Genomic DNA, 14216 nt, shown 5'->3' with positions numbered 1-14216 from the left:
ACACGTGTGATGGCTTGCTCTTTGTTTGCAGGGATTACAGCAGGTAGACGCGTGATACACGTGTGATGGCTTGCTCTTTGTTTGCAGGGATTACACCAGGTAGACGCGTGATACACGTGTGATGGCTTGCTCTTTCTTTCCAGGGATTACACCAGGTAGACGCGTGATACACGTGTGATGGCTTGCTCTTTCTTTCCAGGGATTACACCAGGTAGACGCGTGATACACGTGTGATGGCTTGCTCTTTGTTTACAGGGATTACAGCAGGTAGACGTGTGATACACGTGTGATGGCTTGCTCTTTGTTTACAGGGATTACAGCAGGTAGACGTGTGATACACGTGTGATGGCTTGCTCTTTGTTTACAGGGATTACACCAGGTAGACGTGTGATACATGTGTGATGGCTTGCTCTTTCTTTGCAGGGATTACACCAGGTAGACGTGTGATACATGTGTGATGGCTTGCTCTTTCTTTGCAGGGATTACACCAGGTAGACGTGTGATACATGTGTGATGGCTTGCTCTTTCTTTGCAGGGATTACACCAGGTAGACGTGTGATACATGTGTGATGGCTTGCTCTTTCTTTGCAGGGATTACACCAGGTAGACGTGTGATACATGTGTGATGGCTTGCTCTTTGTTTGCAGGGATTACACCAGGTAGACGTGTGATACATGTGTGATGGCTTGCTCTTTGTTTGCAGGGATTACACCAGGTAGACGCGTGATACATGTGTGATGGCTTGCTCTTTGTTTGCAGGGATTACACCAGGTAGACGCGTGATACACGTGTGATGGCTTGCTCTTTGTTTGCAGGGATTACAGCAGGTAGACGTGTGATACACGTGTGATGGCTTGCTCTTTGTTTGCAGGGATTACAGCAGGTAGACGTGTGATACATGTTTGATGGCTTGCTCTTTCTTTGCAGGGATTACACCAGGTAGACGCGTGATACATGTGTGATGGCTTGCTCTTTGTTTGCAGGGATTACACCAGGTAGACGCGTGATACATGTGTGATGGCTTGCTCTTTGTTTGCAGGGATTACACCAGGTAGACGCGTGATACACGTGTGATGGCTTGCTCTTTCTTTCCAGGGATTACAGCAGGTAGACGCGTGGTACACGTGTGATGGCTTGCTCTTTGTTTGCAGGGATTACACCAGGTAGACGCGTGATACACGTGTGATGGCTTGCTCTTTGTTTGCAGGGATTACACCAGGTAGACGCGTGATACATGTGTGATGGCTTGCTCTTTGTTTGCAGGGATTACACCAGGTAGACGTGTGATACATGTGTGATGGCTTGCTCTTTGTTTGCAGGGATTACACCAGGTAGACGTGTGATACACGTGTGATGGCTTGCTCTTTGTTTGCAGGGATTACAGCAGGTAGACGTGTGATACATGTTTGATGGCTTGCTCTTTGTTTACAGGGATTACACCAGGTAGACGTGTGATACACGTGTGATGGCTTGCTCTTTGTTTACAGGGATTACAGCAGGTAGACGCGTGATACATGTGTGATGGCTTGCTCTTTGTTTGCAGGGATTACACCAGGTAGACGCGTGATACATGTGTGATGGCTTGCTCTTTGTTTGCAGGGATTACACCAGGTAGACGTGTGATACATGTGTGATGGCTTGCTCTTTCTTTGCAGGGATTACAGCAGTGTCAGCAGAGACTTGTTGATCTCTCTTGTTTAATGGAGATTCAGTTTGGTGCTAATACTTCACAGATGGCTGTACAGCGCTTCATTCCAATAGAGAAAAAACACATCCTAGTTCTCTATCACAGAATATCACAGCTGACAGAGAAGTGAATACACATCCTAGTTTATATCACAGCTATGATACGATTCTGTATCACAGTATCACAGCCAAAAGAAGTGAATACACATCCTAGTTCTGTATCAGAATATCACAGCTAGCGGAGAAGTGAATACACATCCTTGTTCTGTACCACAGAATATCACGGCTAGCGGAGAAGTGAATACACATCCTAGTTCTGTACCACAGAATATCACAGTTAGCGGAGAAGTGAATACACATCCTAGTTCTGTACCACAGAATATCACAGTTAGCGGAGAAGTGAATACATATCCTAGTTCTGTACCACAGAATATCACAGTTAGCGGAGAAGTGAATACACATCCTAGTTCTGTATCACAGAATATCACAGCTAGCGGATAAGTGAATACTAATAAAATATGACTTGGAACACATTCAATCTTTCGTCCACTCATTTTATTTGCGAGTGCCACTCTATGCACAACGCATGTGGAGTATAACTTGCTGAGGTGGACCAATCAAAAACTAACTAATAACTAATTATAATAAATTAAAGCTACGGGTTAACAAATATACATCCTAGTTCTGTATCACAGAATATCACAGCTAACAGAATTAAATACACATCCTAGTTCTGTATCACAGCTAACAGGACTGAATACACATACTAGTTTTGTATCACAGAGTATCATGGCTAATGTAGAACAGAGTTTTACAGCTAGTACAGAACAGAATACATCTCCTAATTTTTATTTTAGCTAATAACCGGTTTTACAAAAATGTTTCATATTTGTTGAGATGTTATAAATTTGAATTGAAAGACTTCTTGTTGTGTTTTAACCTAGTAACACCACACCTGCTCTCTTGTCTACATTCCCACTCTTTATTGAGTAAAATTGGAAATAAACAAAAATTAAAGTGGTGAAACTAAGGGGCCATTCAAATGATGCTAATTGTGGCCGTTTTATTATTGTTATATAATTCCAATCTGTAAATACTCTTGTTAAAAATGCTTGGATTGATATCATGTGGCTCATAAACAACAAAGGTTGTAACCTCAGTTTTGTACTATTTTTGGCAATGCTTAAAAAAATAAATGGATCATTTTAGGTGTTTTCTTTATTTCAAATTAATAAAATTATTGTTTATGTTATTTGTTAATGTTTAATCAAGCAAATGTTATTAATGGTTTAAAATTGTTTGTATAAAAGAATGTGAATTCTTGTTCAGCTCCTGACAGAAAATGCTAAACTTAAAAATGGGAAGTCCCTTTATTTTGTGTATTAATATCCTGAAGAAAGAGTTTGATTGTTATTTTATGACAAATTTTAAAAGTTATACACTTGAAATTATAATTATAATAATTCAACAAGAGGATACAAAATGTTATTTGGAGGGAGAGCGTAATAATTTTTTATGTTCGTGAAACAACTAACCCCAGAACCGCTTTACACACTTAACTGACAGTACGTAAAGTAGTTCTGTGATTCATCTTTCCATAAATGTAAAAAACCAAAAATATTGACCAGGTTGAATATTTAAATGCCTTCTCCCCAAATAACCCCATGACGATTCCGGATCTCTAAAATTACTTAACACTTTTCAAGCCTCCATCTACTTCCACTGTCAGTGATGTAATTTCAACATCATTGGTCTCTCTGCTGGACTATTTGTTTCTTCTGCATAATTAATGAATACCAGTACCTGATTAACAATAATAGTAATCTGTCACAGAAAAATTACCCTTGATTGCATGTACACATATTTAATTTATTACTGTAAAAATCTCATTGTTTTGAAAACAGCGACTCTTGTGTAAATGTGTTCAGTGCCTGCGTTTGTACACTGATCATCTGTCATAAATTCAAACCATATAGTTGTCAAATAAACATTTGTGCATTGTAAAACTTTAAAAGCATTCTAAATATTTTTCCATTGATGTGTTGAATTTTACTTTTTTAATGTTACTTGATTAAAATACTATTATTTGATAAAATATCATCTGTGGCTGAACCATGTGCCTTGACTGTATGTATTTAATTTATAAATTAAAACTGCACATGGTTTGAAAATGTTACATAACTATTGATAATATGTTAATATTTTGCAATTTCTCTCATAATCTCAGTGTTATATAATTGTTGAATAGCCTGTAATAAGCATCTTTATCTTTATACATGGTTTGTTGTGGGGTTTTTTTTAACTAAGTTATAATTTAGCCAACAAATATTTTCGATCTTTTTTCCTTATATTGTCAGTGGCATATGTAGTGGAAATAATATATCGAAAGATTATTTTGTATCATTGTTATTATGGGAAAATAGTGTACTTCCAGACTTGTATTCATCAACAACAAAAAAAACATAGAGGTTCTGGCGAGGTTCGAACTCGCGACCTTCTGCGTGTAAAGCAGACGTGATAACCACTACACCACAGAACCGATCCATGTGAAATGTTCTAATTTTAGTGCACAATAGAAAAATGCTTATATTTTGGTAAAGACGATATCTTTTTTTTTACTGCTATTTTGTGTAGTGGATTTTGTTTTTGCTCATCATTAGTGTTAACCTGTTTACGACTTTGCTAAACACTGAATTAGGTAATTCTCGTGGACCATTCGGTATTCGCTTGACCGGTTTACGAATTTCACCGAAGAAGCTTGACCGGATGTGTTCTCGGTCATTGATGGAAAGTGTAAAAGATAAGGTAAACATCTACTGTCCACGTTTTTTTTAATAACATTTTGACATTTATTGTTACGGCACAATAATAAATATCGTGCCGGAGACGTTTATCATGATGAACTGAACGGTAACCAGTCGATTCGTACCATGTCTGGTCATTTCGTACCAAAGTCATTACGTACAACAATCATAGTTTCCGTTTATCATTATTATTATATTAATTAACAATGAGCACCTTGTGTTAGAATAACATATCAAGATCTTCTAAAACAAGCTGATCTCCGAAAAACCTTAATTACCCACGAAGACCGTGTGTTAGATAACAAACGGATTATGGTGGGGGTTTTTTTAAATAGGCCATGGTTTTCTTCACCAAGTTTATTACAACTTGCAAGAGCCTTGAAGAGGCCCAACATTTTTAAAAATAAATTAAATATAATCACCTTCATGTGGCAATATACATACGTTCAGAAAAGGGACATAATAATAACAATGACATTTTCCATTACTGCATGGCTTATTCCCACGGTCAATTAATTGATTGTCGTTGTTTTAAAGTGCTGTGCCAGACTATACACTAAAATTTCAAATTCCACAATTAAATGCTTTCTTAATTCATTGCAATGATATTTTACACCGATATGTAAATCAATAATTACGAAAATGCCCCATAAAAGTATTAAAACATCACTCCCGTAGAACACTGCCGGAAACGACCGAGTAAAATTCTCGGTAAAAACATTTTGCCTGTAAATAGCCGTGACGTCACGAAGGGAACGCGCTTCACAGAAACCAACCACGAGATGGGATCGACAGCGATTGCCAAGCTCAATGATCATGCGATTCTTCTTTCGATGATGAATAGTGTAGTAATGACGACTGGACTAATATTTGTGCAACACAACAAATAATGCCTTGTCAGTTTGAACCTGGAACATCTTCCGACGAACCACCGGCCTGACAGATGACGATGAAAATGGTCGTGGAGACAGCTTACCACTAATTTACAACTTTTATTATTGTTTTGTTCTTTAGCTTTTCGTGCGAATTATTTTGCTACACTGTATGTTCTAATACTTGTGATGTAGTAGAAAAGACGATAAATAACTCTTGAATTCTACGAGTCAAATGGACCCGATATCGGTAATTTTAAGAAATAAACAAAAACGACTTTTAGTCCGTCCCATCCCTCTATGAAGATGTTTTTTTGTGTGAATAATTTCAGTTTAGTTTGACGTAAAAAAAAAGAGTAAAAGTGTTTTGGAAATAACAAAACAATACTATTTTGTGTGTGCAGTTGTGAAAACAGTCTGCTCAGAAATACATAACTTATTTTAATTTTAAGAAATAAACAAAAACGACTTTTAGTCCGTCCCATCCATCTATGAAGATGTTTTTTTTGTGTGAATAATTTCAGTTTAGTTTGACGTAAAAAAAAAAAAAGAAGAGTGAAAGTGTTTTGGAAATAACAAAACAATACTATTTTTTGTGTGCAGTTGTGAAAACAGTCTGCTCAGAAATAAATAACTTCCATAGTATGAAAAAAGGTTTTCTCTGTGGGTAGGTATAGTAAAATTAATTTAATGTATTTATAGTCTGTTTAACAGGGAATGCCTTTTTTCATACTATGGAATTTACAAGTCATTTATTTCTGATCCGATTGTTTTCTAAGATGCATACAAAATTAGCTTCTTTTTTTTCTTTTTCTTTTTACCAAAAAACCCTACATTTTTGTAGGCTATAGATACTTACTTGTCTGTACTTTATTGTTTTAATGTTCTCGAACTGTAAAGAAAAATCTCACAAATGAACGAGATGCAAACGACAACAAATCGGATCTCGATGATTGCACGAACCGTGCATGAGAAAATAAACTGACCGGAGTTGAAAGCATAACGCAATTTGGGACATTGACGATATGCACCCCACGGTCGTTTCGGTGTGGATGGCGTCGGCTTGTTGTCATTTGTTTTGTGTCGCAGAAAAAATGTTGGTACGGCATCTTTTTTTAAAAGCCATAACACATGGTATTCCCATATCTCGCTTAAGCCGACAACGAATCGAAACTAAAGTGTCTTCTGTCGCAACGGTCTCCGGCATTTTCTTCCTGTCCAGTATTTCCACGTTGTTTTAATCAAATTCACACACAGCTTTCTCACAGCAACATTACTAGGAAATGCGTGAAGACTAAATTTATCGGCTTTTGTATTGCTACAGCCGCCAACAACACTCCGTTTAACCATAATAAACACAAAAGAAGCAATGAACAATGGCGCCGACTATCGAAAGGGGTTCCCTTCGTGACGTCACGGATCAAATGTTACGGAAATTCTCGAAACGAATTCAGCTGGTTCTGTTTTTCAGGGGAATATTTTTAAATGGAAAATATACCGGTATATAATTTTTTTACATTTTTTTTTAAAATTTTCTAATCATATTAAATAATATATTGATTGATATAGCTCAATACATCATACATCTGGAACAGCACTTTAAGTTTAAGCAATTTACACGAAATAACAGATTAGCTCTAAAGTCTTGTCACCAAGTGTCGATATAATTGTGCGTTTGCCATCTAATAACCACTGATTATAAGTAGCCTAGTCAATGTTCCAGTAGGCATACACATACACATTTTTTAAATTTTTTGCCATGTATCATTTATTATTAATACATTGGTACGACTGAAAACAAACAAGTTTCTTGTCGTGGCTCTGTGACCAGACCATTTTGCATGCATCCACAACTTAATGCAACTTGTTAACTATATTTCGCAACAAAAGTTAGTGTAGGCCTATTATTCTCGAGTGTAACTGGCGTCATCACATTGTTTGGCAAGGGGTTCTATATACATATATATATATATACACATACACATACACATACACATACACATACACATACACATACACATACACATACACATACACATACACATACACATACACATACACATATATATATATATATATATATATATATATATGTATGTATATTTGTGTATGTATGTATGTATGTATGTATATATATATATATATATATATATATATATATATATACATACATACATACATACATACATACATACATACATACATGAAACAGTCAACCTCGACATACATGCAATATATAGATATTCATACATCAATACATACTAGCCAGTACCAAGTCTGCCCACTGTTTCATGCACGTAAGCGGGATTGACCATGTAGATTCAGGGCTCGAAACTCGCCCAAAAATATGGTGGTCCAAAAAATAATAATGGATGTTGGCAAATTAAGGTAAGCGAACCATGAACCACAAGCAAGATTTTAATGTGAAATAAATACATGCAATACAAATATTAATAGTGACTCATAGGTTATAGTTCTACAGAAGATCAACCAAATAATATTATTTGGACGACTACCGCCATTATTTTTTAATACTTAAGTCGCCAAAATGGGACATTGGTCGCATTTGGCAACCTGGCCATAGGCCGTTTCATGCCCTGAGATTGTAGGCCCCACCCATGTGGTTGAGTTAAAGAACATCCTTTTTATGAATGCTTCGATAGCTCAGAGCGCATCGTGGTTAGTCTTGCAATTTGTGGGCGATTCAGTGCCACAGGTTCAAGTCCCAGCAACGGCATGGGACAATTTGTGAGGCCAGAAAGGATTTAATTATCCCCTGCGCCAGTGTGTTAATATCTATGTATGTAATAGTCAAACTCGACATACATACAATATATAGATATTCATGCATTAATATATACATACATCAGGGCTCGAACTTAAGAATTTGTCTCCCACAGCAATTTTTAAAAGAATTGCAACGGGTGAAACAGTCCAGCGACGGCAATTCTGAGGCTGCCTTTGGCAATTTTTTTAAAAGTGACATTGGCAGTAAATAAACCTGACTGAAAGGCCATCTTGTTATATATGTAGACATCTTTTAAATGTGCAAATGTTAAATATTGGCAGATAATGCACACTAGGTGTATACATTTTGCCATTGTTGAGTAGCTTTATCGAGGGCATATAAGTGCTGTCAGTAATGCTCTCTACCTACGGCAAGTTCGAGCCCTGATACATACATACATACATATACATGTGTGTATATATATCTGGGGGACACCCCTCACCTCCCCCTTCGGCGCTCACGTTTGATGAGTTCTGTCTACATAAAATTTTGATCCCCTCCCTCGCTAAACATGCTGGCTATGGGCCTGCATGCACACGCACATTCACGCACGCACATGCACGCATATACTACTACTACAATAAACGCACACACATGCACGCATATACTACTACTACTACTACTACAATAAACGTAAATGCTAAAGTTTATTATATTATTACATAATGAGAATAAATCTGTATTCTTATTGGTTGAAAACAAGTTTAATGCTAGTTTAAATTTTTGCATTCCGTAAGACAAGCTTGGATAGAAAAGTTGGGCGGGGATAAAGTGTCCGTTCCAATCCCACTCCCATACAATCAGTCTTTTTTTTTTATTATATATAATTCGTAGTAGCTTGTGTCTGTTTATACAGGGGCAGATCTAGGCTTTTTTTAATGAGAGGGTCACAAAATTATTTTTAGTATGTTTGTCGAGCGTAAGTGAGCCGAGCAATTTATTGTTGGACCTCTGTAGTAGTCAGTAGTAATACCCGGTCTATAGGGGATGTTACATTGGTTAATTTTCTTTTTTGTGCCAGATTCAAGCACAATTTTTTTATTACAGCCATGGCCAGCAAAGATGCCGGTCACGCCTTGAAAAAGGTTATATGTAAGTACATGTACTATTATATAGTCCTATTAGTGTCTCATAATCAAATGTATGTTTGTTATGTTATAAAGGATTGTTGTCTGTATGTAACCTCGGGTAGTGAAGACTCAACAAGATTAGCTTCCACAGGTTCATTTATTAATGATCATAGGAAAAATCTGCAATAATAATACATTTCTTATAATCGTGTTTAAATTAAAAAAAAGAAGAAAGAAATGTTTTATTTAACGACGCACTCAACACATTTTATTTATGGTTATATGGCGTCAGACATATGGTTAAGGACCACACAGATTTTGAGAGGAAACCCGCTGTCGCCACTACATGGGCTACTCTTCCGATTAGCAGCAAGGGATCTTTTATTTGCGCTTCCCACAGGCAGGATAGCACAAACCATGGCCTTTATTGAACCAGTTATGGATCACTGGTTGGTGCAAGTGGTTTACACCTACCCATTGAGCCTTGCGGAGCACTCACTCAGGGTTTGGAGTCGGTATCTGGATTAAAAATCCCATGCCTTGACTGGGATCCGAACCCAGTACCTACCAGCCTGTAGACCGAGGCCGGTTGTTTAAATAAATATAATGATGATAATAATAATAATACTAGAGATGTTCATTCATTCACTTATTCTTTCATTCACTCACGCATTCATTCATTCACTCACGCATTCATTCATTACAAACGTGTGTGCATGTACATGTCTATATAAAAACATATTTCATACATTTGTCTTATATGAACTAAACTATAACAGTCTGGTATTCAATATTGAGTTAAAATAAGTTATTATAAAACATTCACTACCAGACATCTAGTTCTAGTTTGAACTAAAACTCATGTGAAAATATCTAAAGATTCTTTTACTTTGCAGTTGTAGATTGAAAGATGTTGTTCAGATCAAAGCAGAACAAAGAATGAGTTCGGGTGTGGTTAATTTGGTGGGAACAGGTGGAAAAATACCAAGCATGCAGTGCTACTGTACTAAGCGTCACTGTATTCAGTCAACTGTCACCTGTCACTAATTACACGTGCCAACGAAAACAACCCAATATCCAATCTAAACCAACCAACCGATAACATTACCCCCACTATTAATATATATATTAATGCTCTAAATATCTAAATAATATATTAAATAGCAAAAACTACACTTGGTTACATGTATACTAATTGCATATCTTATAAATTTTTTGTTTTACTTTTTTCAGTTGAAGCTGTTGTATCTGCATCAGTATATATAGTTATTGAAAAGGGTATGTACATAAAATTTGGTTTTTAATTATACCGATTTAATTTTTAAATTCTGTTTGCTTTAGTATGATTAATTACATACATATTAAAAATAACGCACTTTTTTGGTCTTTTGTTTTCAGTTGCTGTGTATTCGCAGATTTTTTATATATTTTTTATGATGTTATCGACTAACAGACTTTTTAACGATTGTAATTACATATCGGATATATTTTTCTGCATAAAATATTAGTGGCTGTATATTAAATGTGTTTCTGATAGTTCTAATAGTTGTACTAGGTTAAATTTCATTTTATTTCCTAAGATATATTTCTATAGCCATTACCTGTCCTCAAACAAGGGCACCTCCCCCCCACGCAAGTGGTCTGGTCCGAACATCCCAACAGCCAATGGGATGGCCTAAATTCTTCTACTGCATACTGCTCTCTAGTTCCGGTCACATGACTGTAACTTCCTTCTTTTTCTCTTTGCTAAAGGGTCTGGACGTCCTTTTGCTTCGCTCTGTTTGGAGTCAACTTTTATAAGACCTTTGGTTTTGTATTCATGTTTGGGTGAAATGTTTTTCACCTTCGTTTTCGTTAGCTTTCGTATGTTTTTTTCGCGTATTTCGCTTGACTTTCCAAGTGTTTAATTACATGAAATGTTGTTTATATTGCCGGTTGTCGTGTCGGACGCCATTTGCAAAATGGCGTCTGTGTTGACTGGCTTTGTGTTTGGGTGAAATGTTTTTCACCTTAATTTTCGTTAGCTTTCGTTAGCTTTCGTATGTCTTCGCGTATTTCGCTTGACTTGCCAAGTGTTAATTACATGAAATGTTATATCGCCGGTTGTCGTGTCGGACGCCATTTGCAAAATGGCGTCTTTATTTACCGGCTTTGTATTTGTGTTATGGTTGGTTTTTTCTTTCTTTTCACAGATTGAAAAATTACTATTATCATATCTGATAATGTTCAGGCGACTAGTTCGAGCGTGTTACGCTGCAAGAAGTTAGTGCTGGCGGCGACCCACACGACTTATGTCCAGGTTGTCGTGTTTCGTGTGGCCTCACTTCTAGATGCGACCTTTGTGCGGGCTTGTCTGATGTCGAGTTCGCGGCTTACCTGAAGGTGGTGTCAGCGAGGACCAACAAGGTGGAATCTTCGAGGACCAAGAAGGTGGAATCTTCGCCTTCGATTGCTGACTCCGTGGCGGAAGTGTTACGTTCAATTCTACCGACCATGCTGGAAGAAACAATGGCGTCAATGGCGACCTTACCCAAACCGGCGGGTTCGGGGTCAGGTCCGGTTCCAGTCCCCTCTTCAGGGGGTGCGGCTTCTTCAGCTCCACCGATACCTAAGACTTCGGATGACAGGCCTGCGGTCTCTACGCAGCCCTCTAAGAAGCCGGCTCATTCAGATAGACGCTTCACGGATTCCAAGGCTCACCGATCTTCGGCGGGGATGTCCTCTTCGGCGCATCGGAGCCGGGACCGTAGCCGTTCCACATGACCTGTATGGCTCCCTACGGGTTCCACAGATCGTCAGCGCCAACCTTCAGTTGATGTGGCTTCCAAGGCCTCCGAGGGCTAGATGGGACCATCCATGGTCCGGTTAACCGGCGGCTTCCATTACGGTACATCGATTGGCCTGTGCTCGAGTTCTACGAGACTTTGGTGATGAAGCGCCTGCGGCATCTGTCATTGAAGAGCCCGACTCTACGGACCATATGACTATGAGGGATTGCTTGGCGGCCGTCTACGACATGTTGCCGTCCTTGTCACATCCAACGACGATGTGGTCATCCGTTCCTTGGTATCCACACGGGACCGCCCACTGTCCGGTTCTCCGGTATCTCCATCGGGCCATGACCAGAGCGACTGGCCTGTTCACGGGTGCTACGTGACTTTCTGATGATGTATCGGTTCTTGCGGTGCTGGAAGATCTGGATGCGGCGGACCACCTGTCACTGAGGGATTGTCTGGCTGTCATATCTGATATGCTACCGCCGCTGGCCCATCCACCTGTTTCAGCCAAGAAGGGTCCGGTTTCGATGATCGCCACGGAGGTTCCACCGGCAGATGTCGGCATTCGATCGTTGGCTGCCACAGGCCCCCGTCGGTTTACACGGCTACCAGTAACCGGCCCGTGCGGATCGTTGTTCCAGCAAGCAGACGGAGCCCTGTAACGAACTGGAAGATTGCGTCATCGGCTCACCGTTCGGTACCGTCGTCCCGTGATCGATCGAAGTGGTGCAGCGTCCAGGGTTCCACCGGCTCCTGCCGGTCCGTGTACATCATACCGTCCACACCAGTCGGCAGCTGATTCGGCGTTCAGGGTTTACACCGGCTCCTGATGGGACCGTCCACGGTCCGTGTTCCGATTGCAGCCAGTACATTGGATCGAAGTGCCTGTGCCAGGTTACTGACTGATTTTTCAGATGATGCGTCGGCACCTTCCGTTATAGAAGATCCGGACGCAGTGACCCACATGGCTGTGACTGACTGTCTCCAGTCTTCAAACTATCCTTCAACGGTGTGGCGCCGGCTTTGGATGACGCTGTTTCCGGCGGGACCAGACGTCTTCCTAGAACTTACAGATTGGCACGTCCTGTCGATGGCTTCAGTTCAACGTACATGTACATGGCGACCATAACTCCTCATGTGCAGGATGCCAGAGGATATGCCTTGTTCTAGCCGTCGACTTTGATGTTGGTCTACCTTATATCTTCCGTGACGTCGATGTGCACTACGATTGCACACTATCATCAACTGACTTGCCTGAAGCGATCCATTCTCGACTTTCAGCACACGCCGGTAATCTTGGCAGACCTGTGGTCTACATACGGCTCTTTGCCGTGAAGGGGTTTGACGTTACAAGCGTTCCGGGTTGGTGATGAAGACAGTCTACTGGTCCGGTCACTTGTGTTGAGATCCCGTGCACCGATATTCTCTTGTTCGAGGAAGGTTCAGCAACATTCGGCAGATCGTTCTCTATATCCGGTGGCGATGCAAGACAGTCGCTACTTCCGCTGGTTCCGGAAGTTATCCAGTTGCCATCACGTGGTACGGGGGTTTTACCTTCACCGTTTTCCTATGGTTCATTGCGGCTTATCAACTCACTGACGTTCACTGTTGTTACCGCCAGAGTTCGTGACCGATGCTGTCTAGATGGTCTCTGCTGCTGTTTTGCACCGGGTGGTGTGACGACCGTGGATTTTAGCCGGTTGCTGTTTTGCGTTGCTTCACTTCCAGGTATATCGGGCATGTAGCGTAGCGAGTTGCTACGCTGTCTTGGCTCTTGCCTGTATCACGGGGTCGCTGTTTCCGATGTCTTGATTCCTGAATCACTCTATTACTGTTTCATGAAGTATCATTGCAAGAGTAATTTTGACGTCGGCGCAACATTTTATGCTTAGAGGTCGCGGTATCCAGTTTGTTTCTCAATCCATGCATTCAGTACAATAACGCAGATTTGCTGATCCGGTTACCAGTCGCCTTGCAGTCCAGTCCCTGTTGGTGGCTGTGGTTTCCAGATGAAGCCGATCTACACATCAGCCTGTTGGAGATGTTGGCAGTTACGTCATCCTTCATTGGCGAGAGATGCTGTCAGGCGCCTCTCTCATGGTAGCCACAGACAGTACCACCGCAGTGGCTTATATCAACCGTCGGGGCGGAACCCACTCCAGCAGTCTGCTGCAGTTGACTTATCGTCTCTACAAGCTGGTTGACGAGATTCCGTTGCA

At 39.9% G+C, this 14216-nt stretch overlaps 1 protein-coding gene and 1 non-coding gene across 4 annotated transcripts in view; one reads left to right on the top strand and one right to left on the bottom strand.

Annotated features, from left to right (window-relative positions):
- The window catches only part of LOC121371895 (recQ-mediated genome instability protein 1-like), a 65576-nt gene that overhangs the window by 31952 nt on the left and 19408 nt on the right, over window positions 1-14216 (top strand). For all 3 annotated transcript variants that reach the window (XM_041498120.1, XM_041498121.1, XM_041498122.1), the window contains exons 13-15: window positions 1656-4491; window positions 9198-9242; window positions 10454-10498. In XM_041498120.1, the coding sequence (XP_041354054.1) occupies window positions 1656-1817 (162 nt within the window). In that variant the 3' untranslated portion in view covers window positions 1818-4491; window positions 9198-9242; window positions 10454-10498. The remainder of the gene's footprint in view (window positions 1-1655; window positions 4492-9197; window positions 9243-10453; window positions 10499-14216) is intronic.
- On the bottom strand, window positions 4153-4225 carry Trnav-uac. The gene has a single exon. It is a non-coding gene; the product is annotated as a tRNA-Val (tRNA).

This window comes from Gigantopelta aegis, chromosome 4 (genome assembly GCF_016097555.1).
Source record: "Gigantopelta aegis isolate Gae_Host chromosome 4, Gae_host_genome, whole genome shotgun sequence".
NCBI classification, from domain to species: Eukaryota; Metazoa; Mollusca; class Gastropoda; order Neomphalida; family Peltospiridae; genus Gigantopelta; species Gigantopelta aegis.
The sequence above is the reverse complement of the archived record's forward strand: the minus strand, read 5'-3'. Positions and strand labels throughout refer to the sequence as shown.